The 22,435-nt window shown below is 44.1% G+C and overlaps 1 protein-coding gene across 1 annotated transcript in view; it reads right to left on the reverse strand.

Annotated features, from left to right (window-relative positions):
* Positions 1-882: 882 nt before the first annotated feature.
* TMEFF2 (transmembrane protein with EGF like and two follistatin like domains 2) overlaps positions 883-22,435 on the reverse strand; it is a 127,156-nt gene continuing 105,603 nt past the window's right edge. Inside the window, exons 8-11 of the mRNA XM_027883750.1 lie at positions 9,244-9,367; positions 7,533-7,691; positions 2,565-2,651; positions 883-2,162 (exon numbers count right to left, since the gene is read on the reverse strand). Coding sequence (XP_027739551.1) covers positions 2,066-2,162; positions 2,565-2,651; positions 7,533-7,691; positions 9,244-9,367 — 467 coding nt within the window. The 3' untranslated portion in view covers positions 883-2,065. The remainder of the gene's footprint in view (positions 2,163-2,564; positions 2,652-7,532; positions 7,692-9,243; positions 9,368-22,435) is intronic.

The raw sequence follows: 22,435 nt of genomic DNA on the forward strand, positions 1-22,435 counted from the left end.
TTGGACTCCTATTTTCACTCCTAAGCGAAGCTGTGCTATTTTTGGCCAGGCCAAACCTTCCCTTTTTTAATTAGGTTTATTGCTATAGCTACATGGTGGTGTGTATGTGTTAACATTTGATTTTTGTGTCTAATGTAAGCGACCGAAATAAACAGTCCAGACTTGATAGTCCCAGTGGGGGGACTGACATTTGGAATCGGCTCGGAATCTGCAGTTTTGACGCTTGTTAGGACTCCAACGCTTCGCTCAGAAAGCACAAAGCATGGGAGGGTGTCTGCAGGGTAGAGCTATGTTTGCCTCCTCCAACCCAATCCTCAACTTGATGCTGAAGTTCTCAGGGTCGCTGCGTCAGGTGTAGCCAACGGAGGGATCTGAAGAGGGGTGTTATAAGCCACTCTGCTATGAATTACCAGAGGTTGCAAAGTCTCCCTAGCAGGGATCTTGTGCCACCAAACCTGTGCAGCACAGTGTTGCTGTGCCTCGGCTGCCCTGCTGATCTTGAGTGTGAGACACAAAACCAGCAAAGACTGGGATAGAGGGGAGTATTTTACAGTGGGTTTGAGCATGGAAATGTCCCTGTGGTCCAGTGGGCCAGGATCACGCCTGCTCACTGCCTCTCTGCTCCTGCCCCACACCATCACACTTCCGATCTGAAAACAAGACTCAGAGAGCTGGGCTGAAGGCTGAGGAGCAGAGGGCGGCTGTACAGTCCCCTCTCCCTCTGCCTCAGCCCAGCCCACGGCTCTGGGGAGCAGATGGTCCCTGCAGGGCTGGCAGTCCAGAGCCAGAGAGCTGCCCTGTGCCATCTTCTGCCCCACTGCCTGTGCAAGCACCACACTCCCACTCCCATCAATCAGCACAGACCAGGTGCCTGGAAGCATCTCTTGCCAATCGCCTTTTATTACCTTTAAAAAGCCAAGAAACCCAGAACAACACAAAAACTGAGACCGTGTGAACATCATGCAATGGATTCACTTTAAAGCAGGCTGGGGGAGGGAGGGGGAAGACCAAAAGTCATGTTAAGAGTGGCAGTACCACTGCACCCGTGTCTGGAGGCCAGGTTGGGTGCACTGTCACCGGTGGGGTTGGTGGTGACTGTTGTGAGTGACCAGACTGATGCTGAAGCAGGAAATGGAAAGACACTCATGAGACATCATCCCAGGTGACCCCAGATCTGATTCCGACCGACCCAAATGCAATTTCTTACATGGTGATGACAGTGAGAAATACTCCTAACCCTTATCTTGGGTACATTCTGCCTCGGCAAAGTCTCTTTGGAAAGGAGCAGCACACTGACTACTGTTACAAGGGCTTTTTAGTTCAGTTATGCTATTTAGTGTGACTCGTGCTGCGGTAGTCAATTAGTGGAGTGGATGTTATCCAGCAGGAGTGACGTTACCACCCTCTGCCCTTCAGCCTCACTCTCCCGTCTTCAAAATTCATAGCACAAAGTAGAGCAGAATTACCTTCTCGAAAGAATGTGTTTTGGAGAGTTTCAGCTATCATGGAAATAACTTTGCATCTTGTCCATCATGTGGATGTGACAAAATACATGCCCTTATTTTCCTGAGGTATAGCCAACATTTGGGTTCATTACATTTAATGGAGTAGGGTCACCCATAAAGTTATTCATAAGGTATTTTCTGAGTGGTTTTCACCTTCTCTTTGAAAAAATAAATTATATCAGCATGTTCACGAGGTACAAATGGGACTGGCATTTCAGCTGTTATTATGTTATTAACTTTTTTAACCTAATAATTTTCAATCAAGAGTGAGAAGCAATTTTCACTCACTCCAGTGACCAGAGTTGGAGATTCTGCAAAGTGTTCTCGTAGGGTTCACCTTGACAGACACCTAATTCCCTCCCAAATCGAAGCATTACCCCCGACACTCTCACCGCAGTTGCTGAGAATTTCCATTTCCCCTTCGGTTAGGTTTTAATTTAGAAGCCAAAGACTTCCTAAGCTATGGGAGAGTAAAGATAGATGGTATGGGAGAAGAAGGCTGATGAAATGTAGTTGACTCCGGATCTGAAATATTTTATCCCTCCTCAATGTAGGTTAAATTATTCTTCACCTTTCCCACATCCATAATTGTCGCTGATCTTGGACCAACTCAAAACCCTACTACTGAGTTCAGTAGACTCAAAATTGCCACTAGAACTGGAAAAAGAAAGAAAAAGAGATTTGTTAGTGTCCATATACAATATCCCAAGACTATACACAGCTATGAGATACAGCAAATTTAAGAAAGGCAATTTTTTTCTCATCACTGAGTATTTATTATATATAACAAATACATGAAAAAGAAAAAACTATATTGTGTGATATAAATAGTTTATTTACATTACAGAAAAACATCAAGACAATGTATACTATTTCAAATATATCCATACATAATCAAATATAGCTGTAGTACATGTTCTCATTGGTGTAGATTACCACAAATGCAAGGCAACATGTGTAGATCTTGTCTTAATCTTTTGTCTATAATACTGTATTTTGTAGTCCAAGCTCTCTGCAGTTAGTTTTGCCATTGTGGAAACATGCGCTCTTTAAATTAACCTTGTCGATGCTCTTGTTGTGTTGTCTGAACTGTAGTGCCCTGTGTTTTGCTTCTGTCTGTGGATTCTGTTGCTCCTGGGACATTTCCTGGAAAAGAGAGTTGTGAGAATACACGGCTCTGAACAACACATCTGCTCAGGAGGTGGCATGGGTGGCAGCAGGGACGTGAGGGCGAGAGAGGCGTCCTCTATCCCTCAGCACACTCCTCAGTGATACAAAAAGGACTGGCTAATGGCAATGGCACCACAAAGAAAAAAAAAAAGCCACCACAAACCCCAAAAAGCATACTGCGAACAAAATTACGGCAAGGAAAATGCAAAGATTCCTGAGCAGTGCCTACTCTGCTGCAGTCCCAACTGCACCGCATCACTCATCTTTAAATAATGGGTTTATTTGCAGTGAGGCGCAGGTGGAAGATCCAGGATGGTCTCACGCTCACCTGCTTGGCATCTCAGGTCTGTAAAGTGTTTGCAAAGTGGCTGCAGGGGCTGCCTTTCTGAGGAGCTAAGTGTCTCCCCAGTTCCTCTTAGTCTCCATGGAAATGCTCCATGAGCTGCTCATGAGAGAGCAGCTACTTTACTTACAGGTGCCTACCCCGTGCCGAGCTCCTGACATGGCTGCTTGGCTTAGGGCAGAAAGCAACTGCACTGGAAAGCCCAGAACCTGATATTCCTTTGGACAGCTGCAGAAGCAAACCTCTTGGGCATCAGGACCTCTGGTGCTCCTCAGCAAGGGCGTGTTTCAACCTTTCACCTGCAGCAGTGACAGCTGGGAGGATGCTGCCCAGCGCAGTGTTTCCCCCAAAAGCTAATGGCATATTTCTGCTTCCCTCCATGGAAGGGCATCCTCAGGTAGAAAACACAGAAAAGTTTAACCCCAGGTGGAGGCCAAAGGAAGTTCTAAGCAGCTGAAAGCCAAGGGAGGTGATGGCAGAAACTGTGGGCAGCTACACAAGAGAGATTGAAACACCCTCTTGGAGTGGCATGACAAGAGGCTCCAAAATACTCCAGACCATACTGACACATGTTTTTCTAATCATTCCCTTTGTACTGAGCTGATTCGTTTTTCTGTTACAGGAAGGCTTCCCGGAGCACCTCGTGAAACCCTAAGGCACCACTGACAGCCCACCCTCTCAGTACAGCGGGAGCTCAAAGCCCTTGCCCTCAGCTCTGTGTCAGATAACTAACAGCAGAATAGAGTGAAATACATTTTTACTAACACCTTAAAAAAAAAAAGGTCATTTATCCCCCCTGTTGAATGGAACTGATGCTATAGTTTTTTGACGCCAACTGAAAGGCTAAACAAGAGCGTAAGAACTTACATAGCATTTAAAAATGGCGAAATACAATTATACAAGTGTCTAGCAAAATATGGGTCAGACTGTCCTGACTTGCCTCACTTTTAAGCCACCAGGACCACCCCCTCATGAGAAGCTGTATGGCTGTGCACTATATTTTGCACCGTTCCTTTCTGGGAAGCAGTGAAGTAGGCTGCTATCATTACTCCAGGAAAAATCTGCCAGCATCCCCTGTGCTCTCAGGGGTCACGGCAGAGCTTTCATTACGGAGCTAAGGCAGACTTTAGCTGGTCTGCGATTTCACGGGGAACTCATTATTCCCTGCGAGTTCCTTAAAAAGGCGATCAAACTTTCCGAGTGAGTCAGGGAGCCGCTGTTAGCAAACACAGGGCTGATTCACTGAGCCGCGTGTCATGTGCACACTGACAGCCTCCCAGCCCGACTGTCCCCGGGCGGCCTCTCCTGCCCGTTCAGTTGGAGATGCACAGCAGGACCTGGCAGTGCACCGACACCTCGCCACGCTGAGAGGCAGCACCGCTCACTCCCGCTGCGGGGCTCCCTGTATCGGGGCTCCTCCCAAACCCAGAGGATCAGGATTTACAGCAGGAGGCGCAGCCCTGCTTTGCCCCAGTGCTCAGCCTCGAGAGCAAGGTTGGGGAACCAGAGTAGGGGGAAGCCAGACTGGGAAAAGTCCTGTTCTTACAAAACCAGACTGGTTTTGCAATAAACACGGAGGAACCGGGTGGCTAGGGTATGGTTGGGATGGTCAGCAATCCCAGGGGATGCAGCCATGCAGTCACAGAGAATGGTGGATACCCACTGCTCCAGCTGGAAGCAAGGAGATGAGCTCCTCATGGGCTCTTTCTCAAAACTGATACTGACAGTATCTACACAATCACTTAGTTCAAGGTCGAGAGAAATCAATTCAAATGTAGATTATTCCAATTAAGATGATGAAAAAACATCTTTTAACCAAAAATGCCCATGATCTAATTGTGTAATACAGTACATTACCAATCGATGGGAGCTTGGGAAGGCCCCAGGGCCAAGCACCAACATCAAGACTGCTTAACAGGTAGGTTGTGTCTGAAGTGCAGCTGGGTTTCCTAAGAAGGGTGTTTGCATTTAACCAGCTTTTTAGACTTAATCACCTGCTAAAACTGAGTGACAGGTTTCCCTTGGTCCTTAACTCTTTAATCAAAAGTCCTTTGTAGTGCTCTGTGTGGGGGATGCATTCATTTATGAACACAGCAGTTACATCAATGTAAACCAGGTACTGGAGCACAGGCTGCCTGCCCTCCCTCTACTGAAGCTTTCTCGCAAGCTTGAGTTACTCACAATGTGATTCATAGCAGGTAAAACATGTTATGCATTAATTTTTAATCAAGTTATTTCTTCACATAAATAAGCTGCTGTGACTAAACATTAGGGAAGCACTAAAAATGCAAAGCTGAAAAGAAAACTGCTGAGAATCATTATGATACTAGGCCGTACCTATTTAATTTACCATTCTCCTTCACTTTAATCATTGCTTCTTTCTTTGCCTTACCTCTAAGCTAAAAGTCCTTGGGCAGAGGGACTGTGCCTCACTGTTTCATGCCTTGGCCTCTGGTTCCCTGATTGTCCACCTTAGATGCTTATTCCTATTGCTGGCACTAGTAACGAGTAGACAAGCAGCCAACATCTTCCAGGAATTGAGTCACTTAAAAACGAATCATCAGGTCTGCTGGTTGTATTTTCAGCTGAATCTATCTGAACCCTGACCAGGTTCCTTGTGCCCAGGAGGTGGAGGAATGAGCAAAGGAAAACCATCCCTGTCAGCAGCACAGCCCATTTATTCAGATTAAAGTGTTTGTGAGACAATGGTCCTAAAAATGGCCAGCACATTCAAGCAATGGAGGACATGCTGTAGATTTGCACCGCTGTACAGGGCAACAGCAGTAATGACAGCTAGAAGAAAACTACCAGAAAAATGGTAGTTTTGTGTGGCTCAAATGGACCCAGTACACCAAAGTAATTTGATAAATTAACTAGGTGAAGCTGCACTGAAACGAGCAGCAAAGAATTTGGCCACAGCGGCCTCTGAGTGAAGTTTCCCTTCTTTCTCCCAGGAACCTGGCAGGTGGTTTCAGCACTTTCAAGAATTCAGGGTGTGGAGTTCAAACCAGTAAAATCAGGTTCTCCAAAGCAGACTACTTAAAAAACTCAATTACTTATGCATATGCTGCCACAACAGTCTCTTGTCATGTGGATTTCTCTTAGGCCACTTAAGAGTACATTTTTGCAAATGTATCTCAAATCATTATGCTGGGATGGAGGATGCTCTGCAGTAATTACACGCATTACAGAAAAAAGTCAAAAGATCATAAATTCACTTAGTTACAAAGTGTGTGGGAAAAGGTACTGTCTCTGTATGAAAACAGTGTGATGGGTAATTTGCATTACAGTACCAGATCACTCAGAGCTCACCGTCTGAACTCCTCAGTGTAAAGTACCCTGCCTCACTGCGTCAAGGTGACAAAACTAGAATCGCTTGACAAAACTATACACGGCATTTGTTCCATTATCAGTTACTACACCACCTTCTTTCTCTCACAACACACTATATTTTTGGTTGTCTGAAATACCTCTGTGAATACCACCATAATCTACTACCTCATTCGGCAGTTGCCATTCAGTTGATGGATTCAGCTTGGCCAAAAGAGGCTTTGTTTTATGCCTTTAGGCCAGAGAAGGATTTATGAATTTTGCTTTTCTTTTCAAGGAACAAATGCTACACTTGTCTTCCAGCCAGGTAGTGCAACATAAGGACTGAAATACATCAGAAATTTTATTTTATGCAGAGGTAAGATACCTGACATTTTAATTTTTTTTTTTTTTTTTTTTTTTTAGTATTTTAAAAAGAAAATTAGTTGTTAAAAAGTGGTTTATCAGGGTTGCTAGCTGAATTAATTTAATCCTGTGAGAGAAGTCTGTAGACGTCTGACATTCAGAACTTAGCCCAAGCCCTCCCTGAGCGTAACACAGTTCAGTGGGGGAGCAGAGCAGCACATACAGGAGGGGAAGAATTGCCTTTCCCCTTCTCATTCTGAACTGGTCGTTTCCATTCACGCAACCCTTTCCTCTGCACTTAAAAAACCCCAAAAAAGCACATCATGTATGGCTTGGTGTGCCACCACCTAGTGAAGATCCTAAAACATGTGCGGTGCCTTTGAACACGCACACAAGGCTAATGAAATCACTTAATCAACGGGGTTGCAAACAGGCTTAAAAGTTTGTATGCTTCGCCTGATTAGGACTAAGGGAATGGGCCCTTGAGGAAACCAGATGGAGATATGATTAGTTTTATTAAGTGTTGATCCAGCTGCTGTATTTATATTCCCCTTATTTATATGAACAATATTTGCCCAAGTATCTGAATACAAAATAGAAAACTTCACTTGCTGTAGGCACCGTTGCTACCTAAGTTTGATTAAGATGGAAGTAAAAATTCAGTCATAATAATGAAGCAGCACTGGCTGGCTGGACCAGATGATTATCTCCTGTTTGTTGGTGAATTAAATAGCATTTGTTATCAGTAGTGTCACTGCAGAAATCTGTATAATCAGGGCACACAGAAGGAAAAACAAAAGTATTTTCTTTTTCTATTGCGAAGTACCAGAGATACTGACCTTGTAATACAGAGGACTACAACACAGATGATAGCAATCTGGATGGTTCCAATCACAGCTGCTATTAAGACATACTGAAATCGCACTGGACCTGGAACCACATATAAAACGCTGTAGTCCTTTTTTTCACAGTGTTGTCCAGTATAGCCGGCGTCACATCTGAAATAAAAAAGTATTTTTTTCTGGTTATACCTCCTGCTTTCAAAGAATGCTGGAAAAAATATAGCTGAAAAAAGAAATAAAAATCAGTGGCCTAAGAATAAGCTTATGTGCTTTTTTTTGCAGGACGGACTCCCACGGAGAGAGTACTGATGCCTGCTCAACCTCTCAGAAGGAAGACTTCAGGTCCTCAGTGTCACCAAGGTCTGTGAGAGTAAGCAACACTGCAGAGTGCCAGGAGGTGCCCAGGGGACCAAGACATAACTGGCATCGAGTGGAACTACTTGCACATTGTAATGAGAACCCATTTAGTTCCTTGCACAACATATTTCATATTTCTCCCTTTCTTTGGGGAGGTGGGGGAGGGTGAAAAGCCATCTAGTTGTGGCTCCTTATGCAGATTACCCCTAAGGAGGTGATAAGCAATCATCTAAGCTCCATATGAAATGTGATTAGATGTTCCTGAAAGTGGATACATCATTTACATTTTGTCTGGTTGCTATAAAAAACCCCCTCTGTTGATGCTGCAACCATCCACCCCGATGCTTCCTGCTGTGCTGCTCACCAGTTCCCATCCTGCAGCCTGACATCTCCACTCTGCTCTGTGATTTTGGGGGCAAACAGTGTTTTTCTAATTTTAGGTCTTGCCCTGTTTCCCCTAAAAAGCCCAAGCAAGAAGATGCAAAAATCCAGGTCAATGGCAGCAGCAATGGTAAGAGACAGATGGCTTGGGCTCCTCTCAGATCTCTCAGTGGAGCGCTAACCCTGATGGGTTAAGCCTGGAGCTTCCACTCTTTTCCTCTCCTGCATTCCCACAGCTGCCAGCACCTTGAGGAAAGGACATTTTCCAGCTGAATGGAGCACCTAAAATGCAGCAGCTGCAAAGAGTAAAATGTGCCCTGGCTGTTTGTGAGAGCTGGGAGAAGCTGGCTTCAAAATCTGCCCTGGGGAGCAAGTCTGGTCTGTATCTCTGCTCTCCCAGTCCAGCATCTCAGGAAAATGGTGCTTCATGCATAACAGTGCTTTTCATGCCACCAGGCCACTGGTTGGACTTCAGAAATAACATCTGCACCTGTGCAGGGAGGCATTCATTGCAGAAGCACACGCTTTCACTGTACTCCTCCTCCCTGCCCTAACCTCCTCCAAGATCACCTCCCACGTGAAGGAGCCACCTTTGGCCCAGCCAGCTGCCTCACGAGCACCACTCCTGCCACAGCAGGGACATATATCCCTGGTGGCACTCCTCTTCTCTCCTCCTTCAGGCTGAGGAGGCTACCTAGCAATGGCCTGAGAGCTTTGTGAAGGGCTTTTAAAAACACATCTAAATATAACTGAAGGTTACTGGATGGTTTCACAGTCAATTAACATTGTGCATAACTCAATACGCTTTTGCCACATAAAACAGGGACTTCGTTGAATAATTTAAGTCTAATGGATTTTGTAGCACAAAGGGCCATGGCTGCCAGTATTTTCCATAGCTGATCTACATTAAGTGTTTCTGTGAGTCAATATTTCGACGTGTGTAGCCTTCCCTCCTTGGTAGAAGGGTTACCTGCAAGACGGTTCCAGCATGTTCGTGGAGTGCTCACACTTGCCATGCATGCAGAAGCCATTGTAGTGCTCTGGACAAGGGATGTAGATCCCTCTTGCACTTTCTTCCAGTTTATTTGCATTCTCTGTGAACACAGGTGAAGGGAACGTTAACCTGACAATGTAGGATAAGGTGAAATGGTGGGGAAGAACTATTAAAGAAAGGAGAATCAGAAGAACAGTATGTGAAAGATGTTGTTCATGGGAAGCAAGAGCAATGTTTTGCACTTCAAACAGGTTGGCTAATACAAAGCTTTGCAGGGGTTTCTCTCGTCCTTTTCTAATTGCTGTTAAGTTAAATGAGACACTAGAAAAAATAATCCAACTATTCAAAAACTGATCACAGAATAGCACATGAAAAATACCTGATCATTTCTGTTATCCTTTATGGACTGTCTCAAACCCAGGCAAGCTTAGGAGAGAGACTCTGGACATTTGCATGTCATATACCATTACAATAGATTTGGTCATTCAATAGAACATATACAGAAAGATGATTTTATGGTTGAAGCAGAGTGGGAGTCCAGAGCTGAAGTTTATCATCAGTCTGCACAGCGGTGCCCCCGAGTCCACCGGCCTCCTCCACATCCCACAGCACCCAGTACCCTTAAACTAGTTTGACATTCTGAGCCTACTTCTGCAGCACTTAAATAGTCACCAAGACTGCAAATCCTGGAAAATCCCTCGCTGTAGCCAGGAAAATGGAGGCTTCATTTAGTTTTGAAACAGATGTGAGCTCAGTATGGGCTTCACAGGCTGAAACACAGAGTGTTACTTGCCATAAACTCACATGATTTTTGTAGGCCATCGAGGTATTAATTAATCTGGGCAATTCTGGCAAATTCATCCTAATTTAACCAATACTTATGATATCTCAACAGTAAAAATCCTTTTTCTGTGCTAGTATCATCTACCCACGATTAATTAAAAAGAGAAGAGAGGAAACTCACAATGAATGTCTAAGGAAATGTAGATTGCACACAAATAAGTTGAAGCATTTGTATCTTCCAAAGGAAGTCCCCAAGTGTTACGAAACAATTGCAATTTGTGTTCTGCCTGCGAGCCAGGCGTGCCGGCAGCAGGCATGCTTAGGTATTATCCCACCTCTGGGAAAAGTGTCTGCAGCAGATCCAAGATTCGGATTCTTATAATGAATTTCTTTTCCGTTGCTGCTGTCCAAGGAGAGTTCTAACCATTTGCACTGATAAAGTTGGTTATATTGTCCTCATGTGAAAACAGGCAAGGACCAGCTCCTGGTAAATGAGAGTGATGGGCAACCTCTACATGCCTGTACCCAGCATTAGCTTCTCTTTCATCATTAGGATATTCAGGACCTCTGCACTATGGACCATCAATGCATCTTTTCAAATGCATGTATTGTTGAATGCAAACTTGCCTGCCTCTCCTGGTTCCCTGCCTACTTTGGGATACCTGTGTGAGGTTGTCATGGAAGATCTTAATGACCACACAGCGTAGAAGCATCACAGGACAGTGAGGATTCCTGGGCTTGGGGCTGACAACTGTCTCTGGGATGGCACAGACAGGATGGGCTGACAGGAGGAACATTGTTATAGGCATGGTACAAGACGGTACAACCTCCTTTGAGAGCTTGCCGAGGAATTTCTACTCCTGGAGAAAGGTGGGCACAGGAGGTCCATTTGGTCAGGTGCTAAACATTTTTGGCTACCTATCACCAGGTGAGACACTGGCCATCAGCATGTGAAATATGTACACAGCTACCATCCCAGCAGGACTTCATGTATGTTCCTTTTTTCTCCTGGAAATCCTCCCAGACAAGAAAAATGTGTATGCTGTGTTGCCCATTGCACACACATAGATTCTGATGCGCTCAGGACTTGTGGGACCCCATACCCACATGGTGATCTCACCTGTGCACCATGCCTGATGGTTTCTGGGCGGGCTGGACCTCTGCTATGGCCCACATTCAAATCTATTCCTGCCCAGAAAACTGCAGCAAGAAATGTGAGATCCTTATTAATACACATTTTTTTCTCTTGTGGAAAATATAACGCCATTTCCTTCATATATTCCATCACCAAGAGGGAGTTTGCTTCCTTTCCAAAGAACAGGAGATGGTCATACATGTGTGTCTGTGTACCTCTGATCCTTCCTTCTCAGTCACTGTGCTGTCTGTGCACCACCACCACCCAATGCAAGAATCCCTCCTTTCTCAGATAAGCCAACAGTGTTGTTGTTAAAATGGTATGAAACCATTTGGTTAAATTTTTTTTTTTTTAAAGGCACACTTCAGCATGGAGGGAAATAGTTACTTTCAGGACAGACTTTCAGGACTTGAAAGGGGGGCCAGGACTTGCAGATGCTCTCACTGTGTGTAGGCAGCAGGGCTGGTAAAAAGAGGAATGAGCTCTTCCTCTTCCTGCAGTCATGTGGGTAGAAACCGTGTTCTCTTTAAAAAAGGTCTCTAGCACACTATAAGTAAATCTAGGATCCTGCAGAACTTGTAATTACACCTCTAAGCATAATATTGGGAAGGGAAATGCTTTAATGAATCAAAAATGAGATGGCCAAAGGTTTGCTAGCATTTATAGGACAAACACTTCATACAGGAACACTTGTCACCTGGCTAGGAAGAGATCACAAAACTCAGACACAAATTGTCTCTAGTCTCTCCTTTTGACTGATGACTCCTCTCAAAGAGTTAGAGATCTTACATAAAGGCAAGGGGGGGAAAAATGCATATTTAATTTGATCTGCCATTTTGGTTATTTGAAATACAGACTGCAATAAAAGCATCATTTAGTTCAGACTAATTTGTTGCCCCCTTCCAGCACATTCTGAATGCACACAAAATATGTCCCTGCCTCCGAACAGGTTATTTTTCTCATTATAAAAAAACATCATCTCAGATTCAATATAGAGACCCAAACCCCAGATATGCTTTAAAAGTCCCTTCATGTTAAAACTGACTACTCTAATTTCTGAAGGATCTGAGCACTTTTCAGTGACCCAGCTGTCGATGTAATACTAACTCTTATGAATGCATCACCATGAAACAAGAACTATAAATGATCCTAAAAAGAGAGGATATAAATTAAAAACATGTTGAAGTTATAAAGTAACTTAGAACTGAACTTATCTTAAAAAATTAATTGTAAATTAAATAAATTAAGATGTCCAACCTTGTAATTCTGGATTATTTATAAATTCAGTACTGGATGCAATTTGCACTAGTCAGTTTATAGTGTCACTAAATTAAGGAGCCCCTTTACCCCACCAACCTTACACCTACAGAGAGCAAAGCTTAAGTACAAAGTTACCCACTTTTTTTCCAAGCACAGCAGATCAATATGCATAAAGGAATCACACAGACCAAATTCAAACTTAGTTAGGTTTCAGTAATGTTAAATTCAGTAGCTCCTCTTCAAACATTACGCTTGCTGCATTGTTGTTGGCAACAATGTGGGAAGGTTTTATTTGCACCAAAAGGACAGATTTGTACCTTTTTGTGATAGATAGGACTCAGAGTTGTAAAAACTTATGCTAAAAATTGGGCTGACTGGGTCAGTCTCTCCTATCTCTGCACCAAAGAAATTCCTGCCATGTTTCTCAAAACGCTTCTCCTTTTTTATTTCAAAAAGAAATACACTCTCGCCCTCCAGATCAATTGTATTCAGAAATCTTTTTCTTGAAGCACTTTTCAGAATGAAAACTCCAATGCTGATGAAGCCAACATCTTTGGTATTTCTGCAACACTTTTTGCATCTTTCGCCTGACCTGGTATTTCATATTGTTCACATCTTTTGTTAGTGCCAGCACACGACATGATAGCCTATCATATAAGACACGCTAGTCAAAACAGATTATTTTTAAATGCTTTGAGGCCAGACGCTACTTTGTGGAGCCTGAAACAGCTTCTCCTAGAATCCACTTTGGAGAAATTAAAATAAAAATCTAGGCAAAAAGAGGATTCTTATACCCAGAAATTGACTGCCAGGCACTTAACGGTTTGTTCTGCAGGCCTGATAACTCTGTCATTCTTTATGTTGGAATCAGTGAGACTTTCTAGGTGATTTCAAGCAAGGAAAGCAGAGGGCCACAGCCTGTAAATTCTCACTCCAGCATTTTGGCTGATGCATAGCAGGTAATGTTGGAGCTTTGGAAATAATAACTATTAGGCTCATGTACACTGTTAATACCTACTGTACAGTCATCACCGGACCAAGGGAAGTCTTCAAAATACATATATACCCATATATGTCATCAAATAAGGGGTAAGATGGTGAATGATGTGCAGCAGAAGCTATTTTGACACCTATCTCATTGGGGAAAGTGGTTAAGGAGAATTGACTTACATAATAATTTAATCTTTTAATACCGCTGAGGTCAGTCAAATTTGCAGACGAAAGCTCTCGCTGATATTGAAGCAGTGACTCCTTGCACATCACATTATCAGAGGACTTATGAAGGGGGAAAAGGATTCTTGAGTCAAATCTGTGTCTTTAACCTTCTCAACCCCTTTTGGAAGCATATCCTCCCTCCCCCTCCTTTTACCTCCCTGTCAGCTCTCCCAAGGTAGGCTGGAGAGCATAGCATTGGGACCTTACTTAACAAAGCCCTTCTGCTCTGCATGATAAGAGACTTGCTGTGCAATTCATATTTGAAATCAAAATAAAGGTCCAGAGAGTACTAACCTGCGGAGCAAAAGTAAGGGATGCCCTGAGTTTTGTGGAAGAGCTTCAGTGATTGACTAGGGGTGGGGACCTGAATCTTGTGGATAAGTCTAGGCACAGCTTATGTTACTCATCTGCAGTCTTCACACAGAGTCAGAACTGCTGCTCTTTTGCGGTAAAAACAAGCTTCTTCAGCTCAGGAATGTCTGCAGAGATGGTTCAAGGGTCCCTCTGCAAAGTCAGGAGAAGGGGGTAATGATGCTGCTCCCTCTGAAAGTGCAGAATTGCTTTAGCAGGTTTGCTGGTACTTCCCCTCCTCTCTAATATCATCCAACAGGAATTGAGGTCCCACAGCAACTTAGGGATGAAGTCCTTAAGCCAGCTTCCTAGTTACTTGTGATGAAGAACCACCATGATAAATCCCACCTCAGACTCAGCTCTGGTCTTTCTCCGAGAGAAAAGAGATTTCTCCCGAGTCTTTGCTCAACAGCTCCAGGCACCCTGTCCTTGACAAATCTGCCAGCAGCCACCCTGCTGTGCACCAGCACAGCCACACCGTGAACAGCTGCTCAGGGCCAGTCTATTAATTATCTGAACGTTCCCTTCTTTTAAAACCTTGCTTTTACAAATATAGAGAGTATATCTCCTTACAATGAAGGAAATGTGTGCAAGCAACTTGCCTGAAAATCACTGTTTGGGTGGGCGTTGAGTGAAAATTCCGAAGGAAGTGCTTGCTGCCGCTTAAGAGGGAGCTCACCAGCCCACTCTCCCTGAGAGCAAGTGGAAAGTGAGACACCAAATGTCAGCTGAAAATGTCTGGCACCACTATGCTGCAGCCTGAGCCTAAATTCATCCTGCAGCCACTCCAAGTACAAACTTGAAGCTAGTCTTTCCACATAAACTGCACAAAAAAATACCCTTCCCATATTAGCTGCTTCACCAAGAGGAAAAAGAAATGGAACTTGTTGAATTAAATTACATTCACTTCTTTTCTCAGGCACAAAATAGGCTTGCTGAACACAGTAATTTATTAATTTTAAATGTCCCTATGCAAATGAGTTCCCTGGAATAAGATAACATCCACTTTCCTTTTTAAAAATAATCTAGGGCTTTTTATGTTTGAGATGATGGCAAGATGTCCTAGTGCACTTTGAAAAAAAATACTGTGCTCTGTCTTTGCAGCAATGTATCATAATTATTCAGCCTGCTGCCACAATTAATAATAGAAACCAATGAATTAAGAAACTAATAATCCCCAGATGTTCAAATGGAGAACAAAATACTTTCAGCTTGTCAGCATATATCTGTAGGCTATGCTATATATGCTAAAGCTATCGCTGAACTTTTGAAATCAAGAAACACTTTTATTTACAACATCTGTGAATACATCTTCCTTCTTTGAGAAGACTGATTGAAATCAAGTGACTCCTTAATCATTTTCCTGCAAATAACATGACCATTTGTCCGCTCAAAACTAAACAGAACCTTTTTTTAACCCTCATTTGTTTTTTTAGTGCTTGCTGTCTACTTATATTCACAGTGGCCTTACCTGTACAGGTCCCCGGCAGCCGAGGCTCCTGCACACACGAGGAGGTGCTACCAAGTAGCTCCTGCAATACAAGGTGCAATACAACCACCAAAATAGCACCTCGATACAAGTACACGGTAGCAACCCTACTCACATGTCTGAACAGGAACACCCAGCTAAGCTGAAAGAAAAGGAAAAAACCAGGACCTCACATGGGCTAATGCGTTGCTCCAATCCAGCATTTTCTCAGTGTCCAGGTGCTCACATTAGACTCAGCTTCTCCCTGGGGTGATTGTTTCATTCAGGGAGGTAAGGCAGGCTGTCACCTCACCTTGTCTGACCTCCTCTGCTTCTCTGCCACCACGTTTGATCCACTCACCTCGACCTAGGCTGCCAGTGACAACAGCAGTCGCTGCTGTTGATGCTGCTCTTCCACACTCGATTTGAGGACATCAAGAGAAGGACCAAGCGCTGAGCTCTTCCCTCAGCAGCCTCACAGAGCAGCCCATTCCTGCCTGTGAATGGCACCTGCCTGCTTCCCAGTCCAGGAGACTGGAAGGGTCTCCAGCTCTGCATGTCCTCTCTGTGTCAGCTGTCCCCAGCCCATCTCACAATACTCTTGAGGATAAAGCACACTGGCAGAGCTCTTTAACTCGGCCACTGTGGGGCCGGTCTTGAGGCCTGCAGTCATTGCCATGGACTGTGATTTAATGATGCAGGGTTGTACTGGGGATTTACCAAAGACCTGGGTAAAGGGGCCTTTACAGCTTGTGCTTCCTTCTCTTGTGCCAGGATTGAATAAGCCTGCGTTAACCCCATTCTTAGAACAGATTAAATTCCTCTTTGCGCTAACTCAGCTAGTCTTTGTTTCTGGCACGCTGCTTGATGTTCCCTTCACTCAGATTCCCCCATCTAAGAGAGATTCCAACAGCCCTTTGGGAGCAGCATCCTCCCTCCCTTCAGAAACCAGTGGTGTAAAGAAACAGAGTCATAGTTTATCTCCTTGCGTAGTATGATCTCCTTAGGCAGCTCATGACAGAGTCCTCAGAGGATGAGTTAACCTTATTATTATTGTAATTCTGTCTTGAAAAAGAGTTGGTGTCAGTTTAGAGATTTGTGAGGTTCCCTCCAATTAGGCGAGTGTGCCTGCAGGCAGAGGGGCGAATGCTGGATCCATCACATGCCACGCAGCACTATCAGAGCGGGTATCACCCCTCTGTGAGAAATTCCTCCCAACAGCTCAGCCCACGGCTTGTTTTCCCTCCCGTCCACCTACCCTCCAGCTACTCATCAGTGCCAGTGCTGGAAGGGGTCAAAAATTGACTGGGGCAACCAGACCAGGGCTCCCCTCTGTGTCCTCCCTCCTCAAAAAGTATCCCTGAGAGTTTCAATTTTGCAGTTTAATACCAGATAAAACAGAAATTGAAACAACACACCGGTATATGGATGCTAGCACAGAAGATGCTCCTTCAGAGAAAGCAGGCATGGATCTACAGAGGAGGAGGAGGCTGCCTGGGAGGGATGCTGCCAAAGGAGTATCTCTATGTTCAGCTCTATCTTTTGGGGCACAGGAGTCAGAGCACTGTGTCCCTATTGCACAGCCCCACGCAGCACCAACACACCATTCAACCCTTCCTGGTCTAACACACGGTGACACAGCAATATTAGTTAACTTCGTTAAGTGGTGATTAAGGAACAAAACTCCCTGAACTTGACCGGAGTGGCATCCTGCTGTTTCTGCTTTGTGTGCCTACTATGCAATTTCTCTATCAAAGCAGCCTGGCTAGTGCAGCACTCCAGAGTGTCTTATTTATATGTAGATGCAGCTATATGACATTTCCAAATGCCATACATTTGCATATGAAGGTTCCACTCTTTTTTCCCCACTTCAAGTAAACAGAGTCTGCTGCAACTCCAAAGCAGTGCTTTCACTTACATGGAGCTGTCTGAGAACTATCCTCCTTAAGCAGCTTAAAAAACCACCCAAACACCTGATTTTCCTAATTTGGCAACCTTGGCTATCAATACTGTCTCTGGGTGGCTCCTGTGATTTAGAGCTGGATCTCTGATACCAAACTGTGTGCAGAGAGCAAAACTGCAAGACCTTAAGATTTCCTATGAAATGGCTACAGATAATCTGCAATACCAATCAATATTTGCGAATAGGCCTCAGACATATGATGGAAGCTTGTGGTCACCCTAAAAAAGGCTGTGGGTCACATTCATTATAGCTATGAAGATGGTATTGATTTTTGTCACCGATTTTCCACTTGAAAATAAGAGCAGGAGCATGTTGCAAGAGCTGCTGAGGAGCTCTGAAACTGCAAACCTAACACAAAACCACAACCTTATGTAACACCAGGAAAGCCAAGTGGACATTATATATTCAGTTTTCTTGTCAAAGAAAGATAAGGCTGAAGCAGATGGTATGTGGGCAAAGTTTCAACCTGAATACATTGCCTTCTAAAAACCAACAGTGCTAGGAAAACAACCCAATTTTGTGGCACGAGGACGATGAACACGTTACCTGCACATTAAAGAGCCTCCCGATGCCAGGCCTCGAGGTAAGTGCTATGGAGGAGCTGGAAGAGCTTCCTGTTGGCAATGTGTGCATGGAAAAACAAGACTCTCAACACCTCTCACGTACCACGTAGAATGAGCAGTATGAATTATGTATAATGCACAGATTAAGCCCTGTCCTCGTACGTGTTTGTGTTGGGATGTGTAGCCAAGGGTACGTGCTGAAGCAAGAGGTCTTTGGGCACCACCAGGCAGTGTGGGAGTGCTGGTGGCAAGCAGAGTGGATGGTGCAGTCACCAGATATCAGCTGTCCTCCTCTCTCATAGCCTGGCCCTGCTCCTCAGCTCTTCCACATCCCCAGTACCCCAAGGGTAAGCACACACCAAAGTGAGGATGAGCTGCTCCCTCGAGCCCTGGCTCTGTCTCCCATCAGGAGACTGTGCCAGGTGCTTCCTGCCTGTGACAACAGGCAACCTTGTCAGGAGTCACTGTCACTGTGGTCTTAGCTTATGGAGCTTCACCTATCTGCCACTGCATATCTAGAGGAACTAACTCCTCCTCCACTGCCAACTGGTAGATAGCATGACAAATGGCACGAGGTGCCAGAAAGCCAATAAATACTTTTGATACAGCTCTAAAAATAGTGAAGGGATATTTGTATCCTTCTGACACTTTCTGAAGAGGAGATGGATATGCATGACCTAAGTTTTAAGACGGGTGTCAAGAATATTGATGCGTGGAGGGAGCAAGATCGTTTTGTTGGTGCCGCCCCGGGGGACAGTCGCATGACTAACAATGTCCCTGTCTCCCAGCAGTGGGTGTGCTCAGAGGGGGCTCAAGGAGAGCTGAGCCTTTGGGGCCCACACGGAAAAAAAAATAAAATAAAAAGGATTTGTTTTGCCTTCCTAGGATGGATCTTTTTCTCCACGAGGGTGATGAAATGGGAGAAAGGGGATGCAAGTGCTGTCAGTGTGTGGTGGGACTGTGCACAGGTGGCTGGCAACACAGCCCACACTAGGGCAGGCTGCTACCAGCCACTGCTGTTGTATTGCTCAGAAGGGCTATATGGGAACTGAACTGTCCAAGGACATCCTTCACGAACACAATGGGATAAAATATGCATTTGTGCTGATGGAAGAAAACGCTAGATTGCACAACAACAATTTTGTTGCCAATTTGTTCTGGAGGACTAGTAAAACAGGGCACTGCAGTGCCTTAAGTTACGGCCTTGTAATTCCTGCCAGGTTAACTCTTGCACCAAATCTGATTGAGCCTGGAGTGTTTCTGGGATTACACCTGTAAACTTAATCTGGTATTTCCAACCCCTCTATGGAAATGTGTAAGTCAAATACAGCTTCTTCCTCTTCCTTCCATCCCTAAAACAACGTAACTCCAAAGCTCTCCAATTCACACATCCAATCCCAGTGTCCTGAAGTTATCCCTTCTTCGGCACCTATGCAGGTGGCTTGCAGGAATTTAAGTACTGATACAACTAGCAGACCTTCCAAATTTTAAGGACTTCACTCATAAAAATTGCTTTTAAGCAGTTAAATTGTGGATTAACAAAGGATGCTTCCCTGTTTGTATGGAGATTCACTTATGACCTGTTTCTACCTGATCACGTTCAGAGGAACACACATCTTACATAACACAAAGCTGCATTTTCCATCCCTCCTTCCCCCTTCAGCTCTGTGTGTGGCTTTTACTGTCACAGAGATCAGGCAGGCAATCAATGAAACAAAGCAGGAGCTTCATTTTGAGAAACTGCTGCAAATAAAAGCACACCCTAATCCAATTACCAGGCTGTCCCCTAATTTCCAGTAGAAACTCCAGGACTGAATGGATTGTTTTCCACAGAGAAGCAGTGTTTGAAAAGGTCTCTGAAGTACATTTAGGCCTGCCAGCTAGATGTTATGAGACTCTACTTTTTGGTTGCACGCTTCAAACAAACTCGAAAAATTTCAACTGAAAGCAAGTATGAATGGCAAAACTGTCAGAGTGGTTTGATGGAAGGCACGGAGAAAGAAAGGTTACCCAGGTACGTGACAGCGTGGACAAGTAGGTCAAGGGTGTCACTTTGGCTACAAGGTATTTCCTTCAGTCCTCTTGACAATCTCAAGGTTTTACAGCCCTAGTTTTGCACTGATTTTATATTCATTTTGATTACTAAAAGCAGTCTTTTTTTTTTTTTTTTCTCCTTTTTTTTTGGGGCACATGTTGGTAAGATGCTGCCAAGCTGAAGTGTGACACCCATTTGGCTCCTTTCCCTCTTTTCTTTTTTTCCAAGGTAGCATCTGTGCTTGTAAAAACATGCTGCCTGAGAGAATTCATCCAGGAAACTAAAGAAGGAGCTGCAGAATTTGGGGGAAGTGTGTGTGAGAAAATAGGAGACTGAAATAAAAATACTTGACTCCTATATGTGGTATTCTTGTATACTTCCTGAATCACATGCCTGGCAAATCCCTTGTGAATATCCTGGTTATTTCAGTTGCCAGAGCATGACCCTATACGGCCTGTGACTACTCAGAGATATGTTTGTTGTTGGCTAACAGCATGGTTTCAGCCAGCCATGCTTTTCACTGCTTTTGTTCGGGCTATTCAGAAAAGTTTTGTTATGCTCAGAAACATTTTATTGGCATGTTACAAAACCGTGATCACTCCTCCGTACAAAGCAAAGACTACACTTGCTGAGGGATGAATCCTGCTTGGTTTGACTCTATTTTTACTCACCCCTCTCCCCTGAGTCCTGCACTGTAAAACTCTGATGGCAATGGGTCCACACAGTTTACAACCTTGCTTTCTGTATCTGCCCAGTTCTATTGTTAAAATCTTTTGTGGCTGCTCAGAGGATTGGCTTTTAGCAGGCTATATGTAAGAAATTCCTACTTGGCAATCAGGATTTCAGTACGCTTCCTTTCCCATACCTGAAACTGGAGAGATATCCCTTGCTATTCCCAATTTTAAGTGTGGGAGAAAATGGTAAAACAACACAAAACACCACTGCAGAAAAACCTGCTATATTCCTTTGCCTATTTTACCAAAGATACAGTTTCCCATCTGTCATGAAACTCCGCAATGGAAGGACAAAGCTAAAACCTTTGCATGTCCTTGGGTTGGCATCAAAAGGGTTCAATCTCACCGTACAAATGCAAGCTTTTTGCCTATTACTCCAATGCCAAAGGTCTATCAGGCAACAACTGATCTCTGAAATGCAGAAAGGAGACCACCCAATGCTGCAGAACATACTTTGCATCTGTCAGTAGCCTGATGAGACCTCTCTGGGGCGCACACTGCGCTGAAGACACTGTTATGAAGCCCTCACCTCTCCTTGCCTGCTGACTGCAAAGTCTTCCAGAGGCACAGTGTCCTTGAATTGACTCCCCCGAAAAGACCCAGCTCAGACTCTGCCTGCTGAAATAAGCGAACTGCAAATGGGCTCTGGTTGCCTGTCCATCTCCCATCAAACTCTTCAGACCCCAGTGGCTCCCCTTGTGTGACAGGACAGAATGCAAGTGCAGAGCTTGCCCTGCTATTTCTTTCCATAAAGAGCGGAATAAGCTTCTCTGTGCCACAGAGGTCCTGAGACTCATCACTGGTCACACAGCCCATTTATCCAGTGTGCTTCAGCACAGCCAGAAAAGTCTATTAAGAACCCATTTTTTTTTTTTAAATAAATGAATACCTGCTTTTACTATTTTTATACACCTACACCTGATATTATTGTCTCACAGAAGTGCCACAGAAGTGAGCTGTAAAGATGGCATTTGAGCAAATAAAAGGGTTTGGTATTTTAACTCGGTGCTCATTCCTAGAGCTAATATTGAAAGTGGGAGAAGTCGAATGGAAAAGAAAGGGCAATTTTGGGAAATGGAAAATTTACTAAGAATAAAAATGTAGGAAAAAAGTCACACAGAGAAATCGCAAAGCCATTACACTCAATGGCCATTCTCCTGCCACCAGAACTTTACCTACTGCCTCTTTAAATCTTATTCACTCCTATAAAAGTATTTTAAACCAAACAGCTGACATCCTTCTGCCCAGCCAAGGCCTTTTAAATCACTGAAATGCAGGATGGAAAAAAATCCGCAGTGCCAGATGTGTCTAAAAACAGTCACAGTTCTTGTTGAGGCAATCTGCAGAGGAAAATGTTTAGCATGTATCATGCCTGACAAAACACTAATAGTTTTGATATTATAGACTAATAACAAGCCTTTCTGTGGCTACTTCATTTGCAGAGCACAGAAACAGCCTGCACTTCTGTTACTTGATTTTAGAACAGTGCTTTTGATTTAATCCTTTCCCATCCTAGCTGGATGGAAATACATTTCCATTATTAAATGAAATTGTAAATTAAATACCCTGGGGAGGGGGTGTTTTTGATGTACACCTGACACAGCTTTAAACCACGGATAAAATAAGAGGGAGATTAAACCCATAGGGAGAGTTTTAATTTT

Source organism: Empidonax traillii, unplaced genomic scaffold (genome assembly GCF_003031625.1).
Source record: "Empidonax traillii isolate 1590-97213 ecotype Southwest subspecies unplaced genomic scaffold, ASM303162v1 scaffold134:size1062425, whole genome shotgun sequence".
NCBI classification, from domain to species: Eukaryota; Metazoa; Chordata; class Aves; order Passeriformes; family Tyrannidae; genus Empidonax; species Empidonax traillii.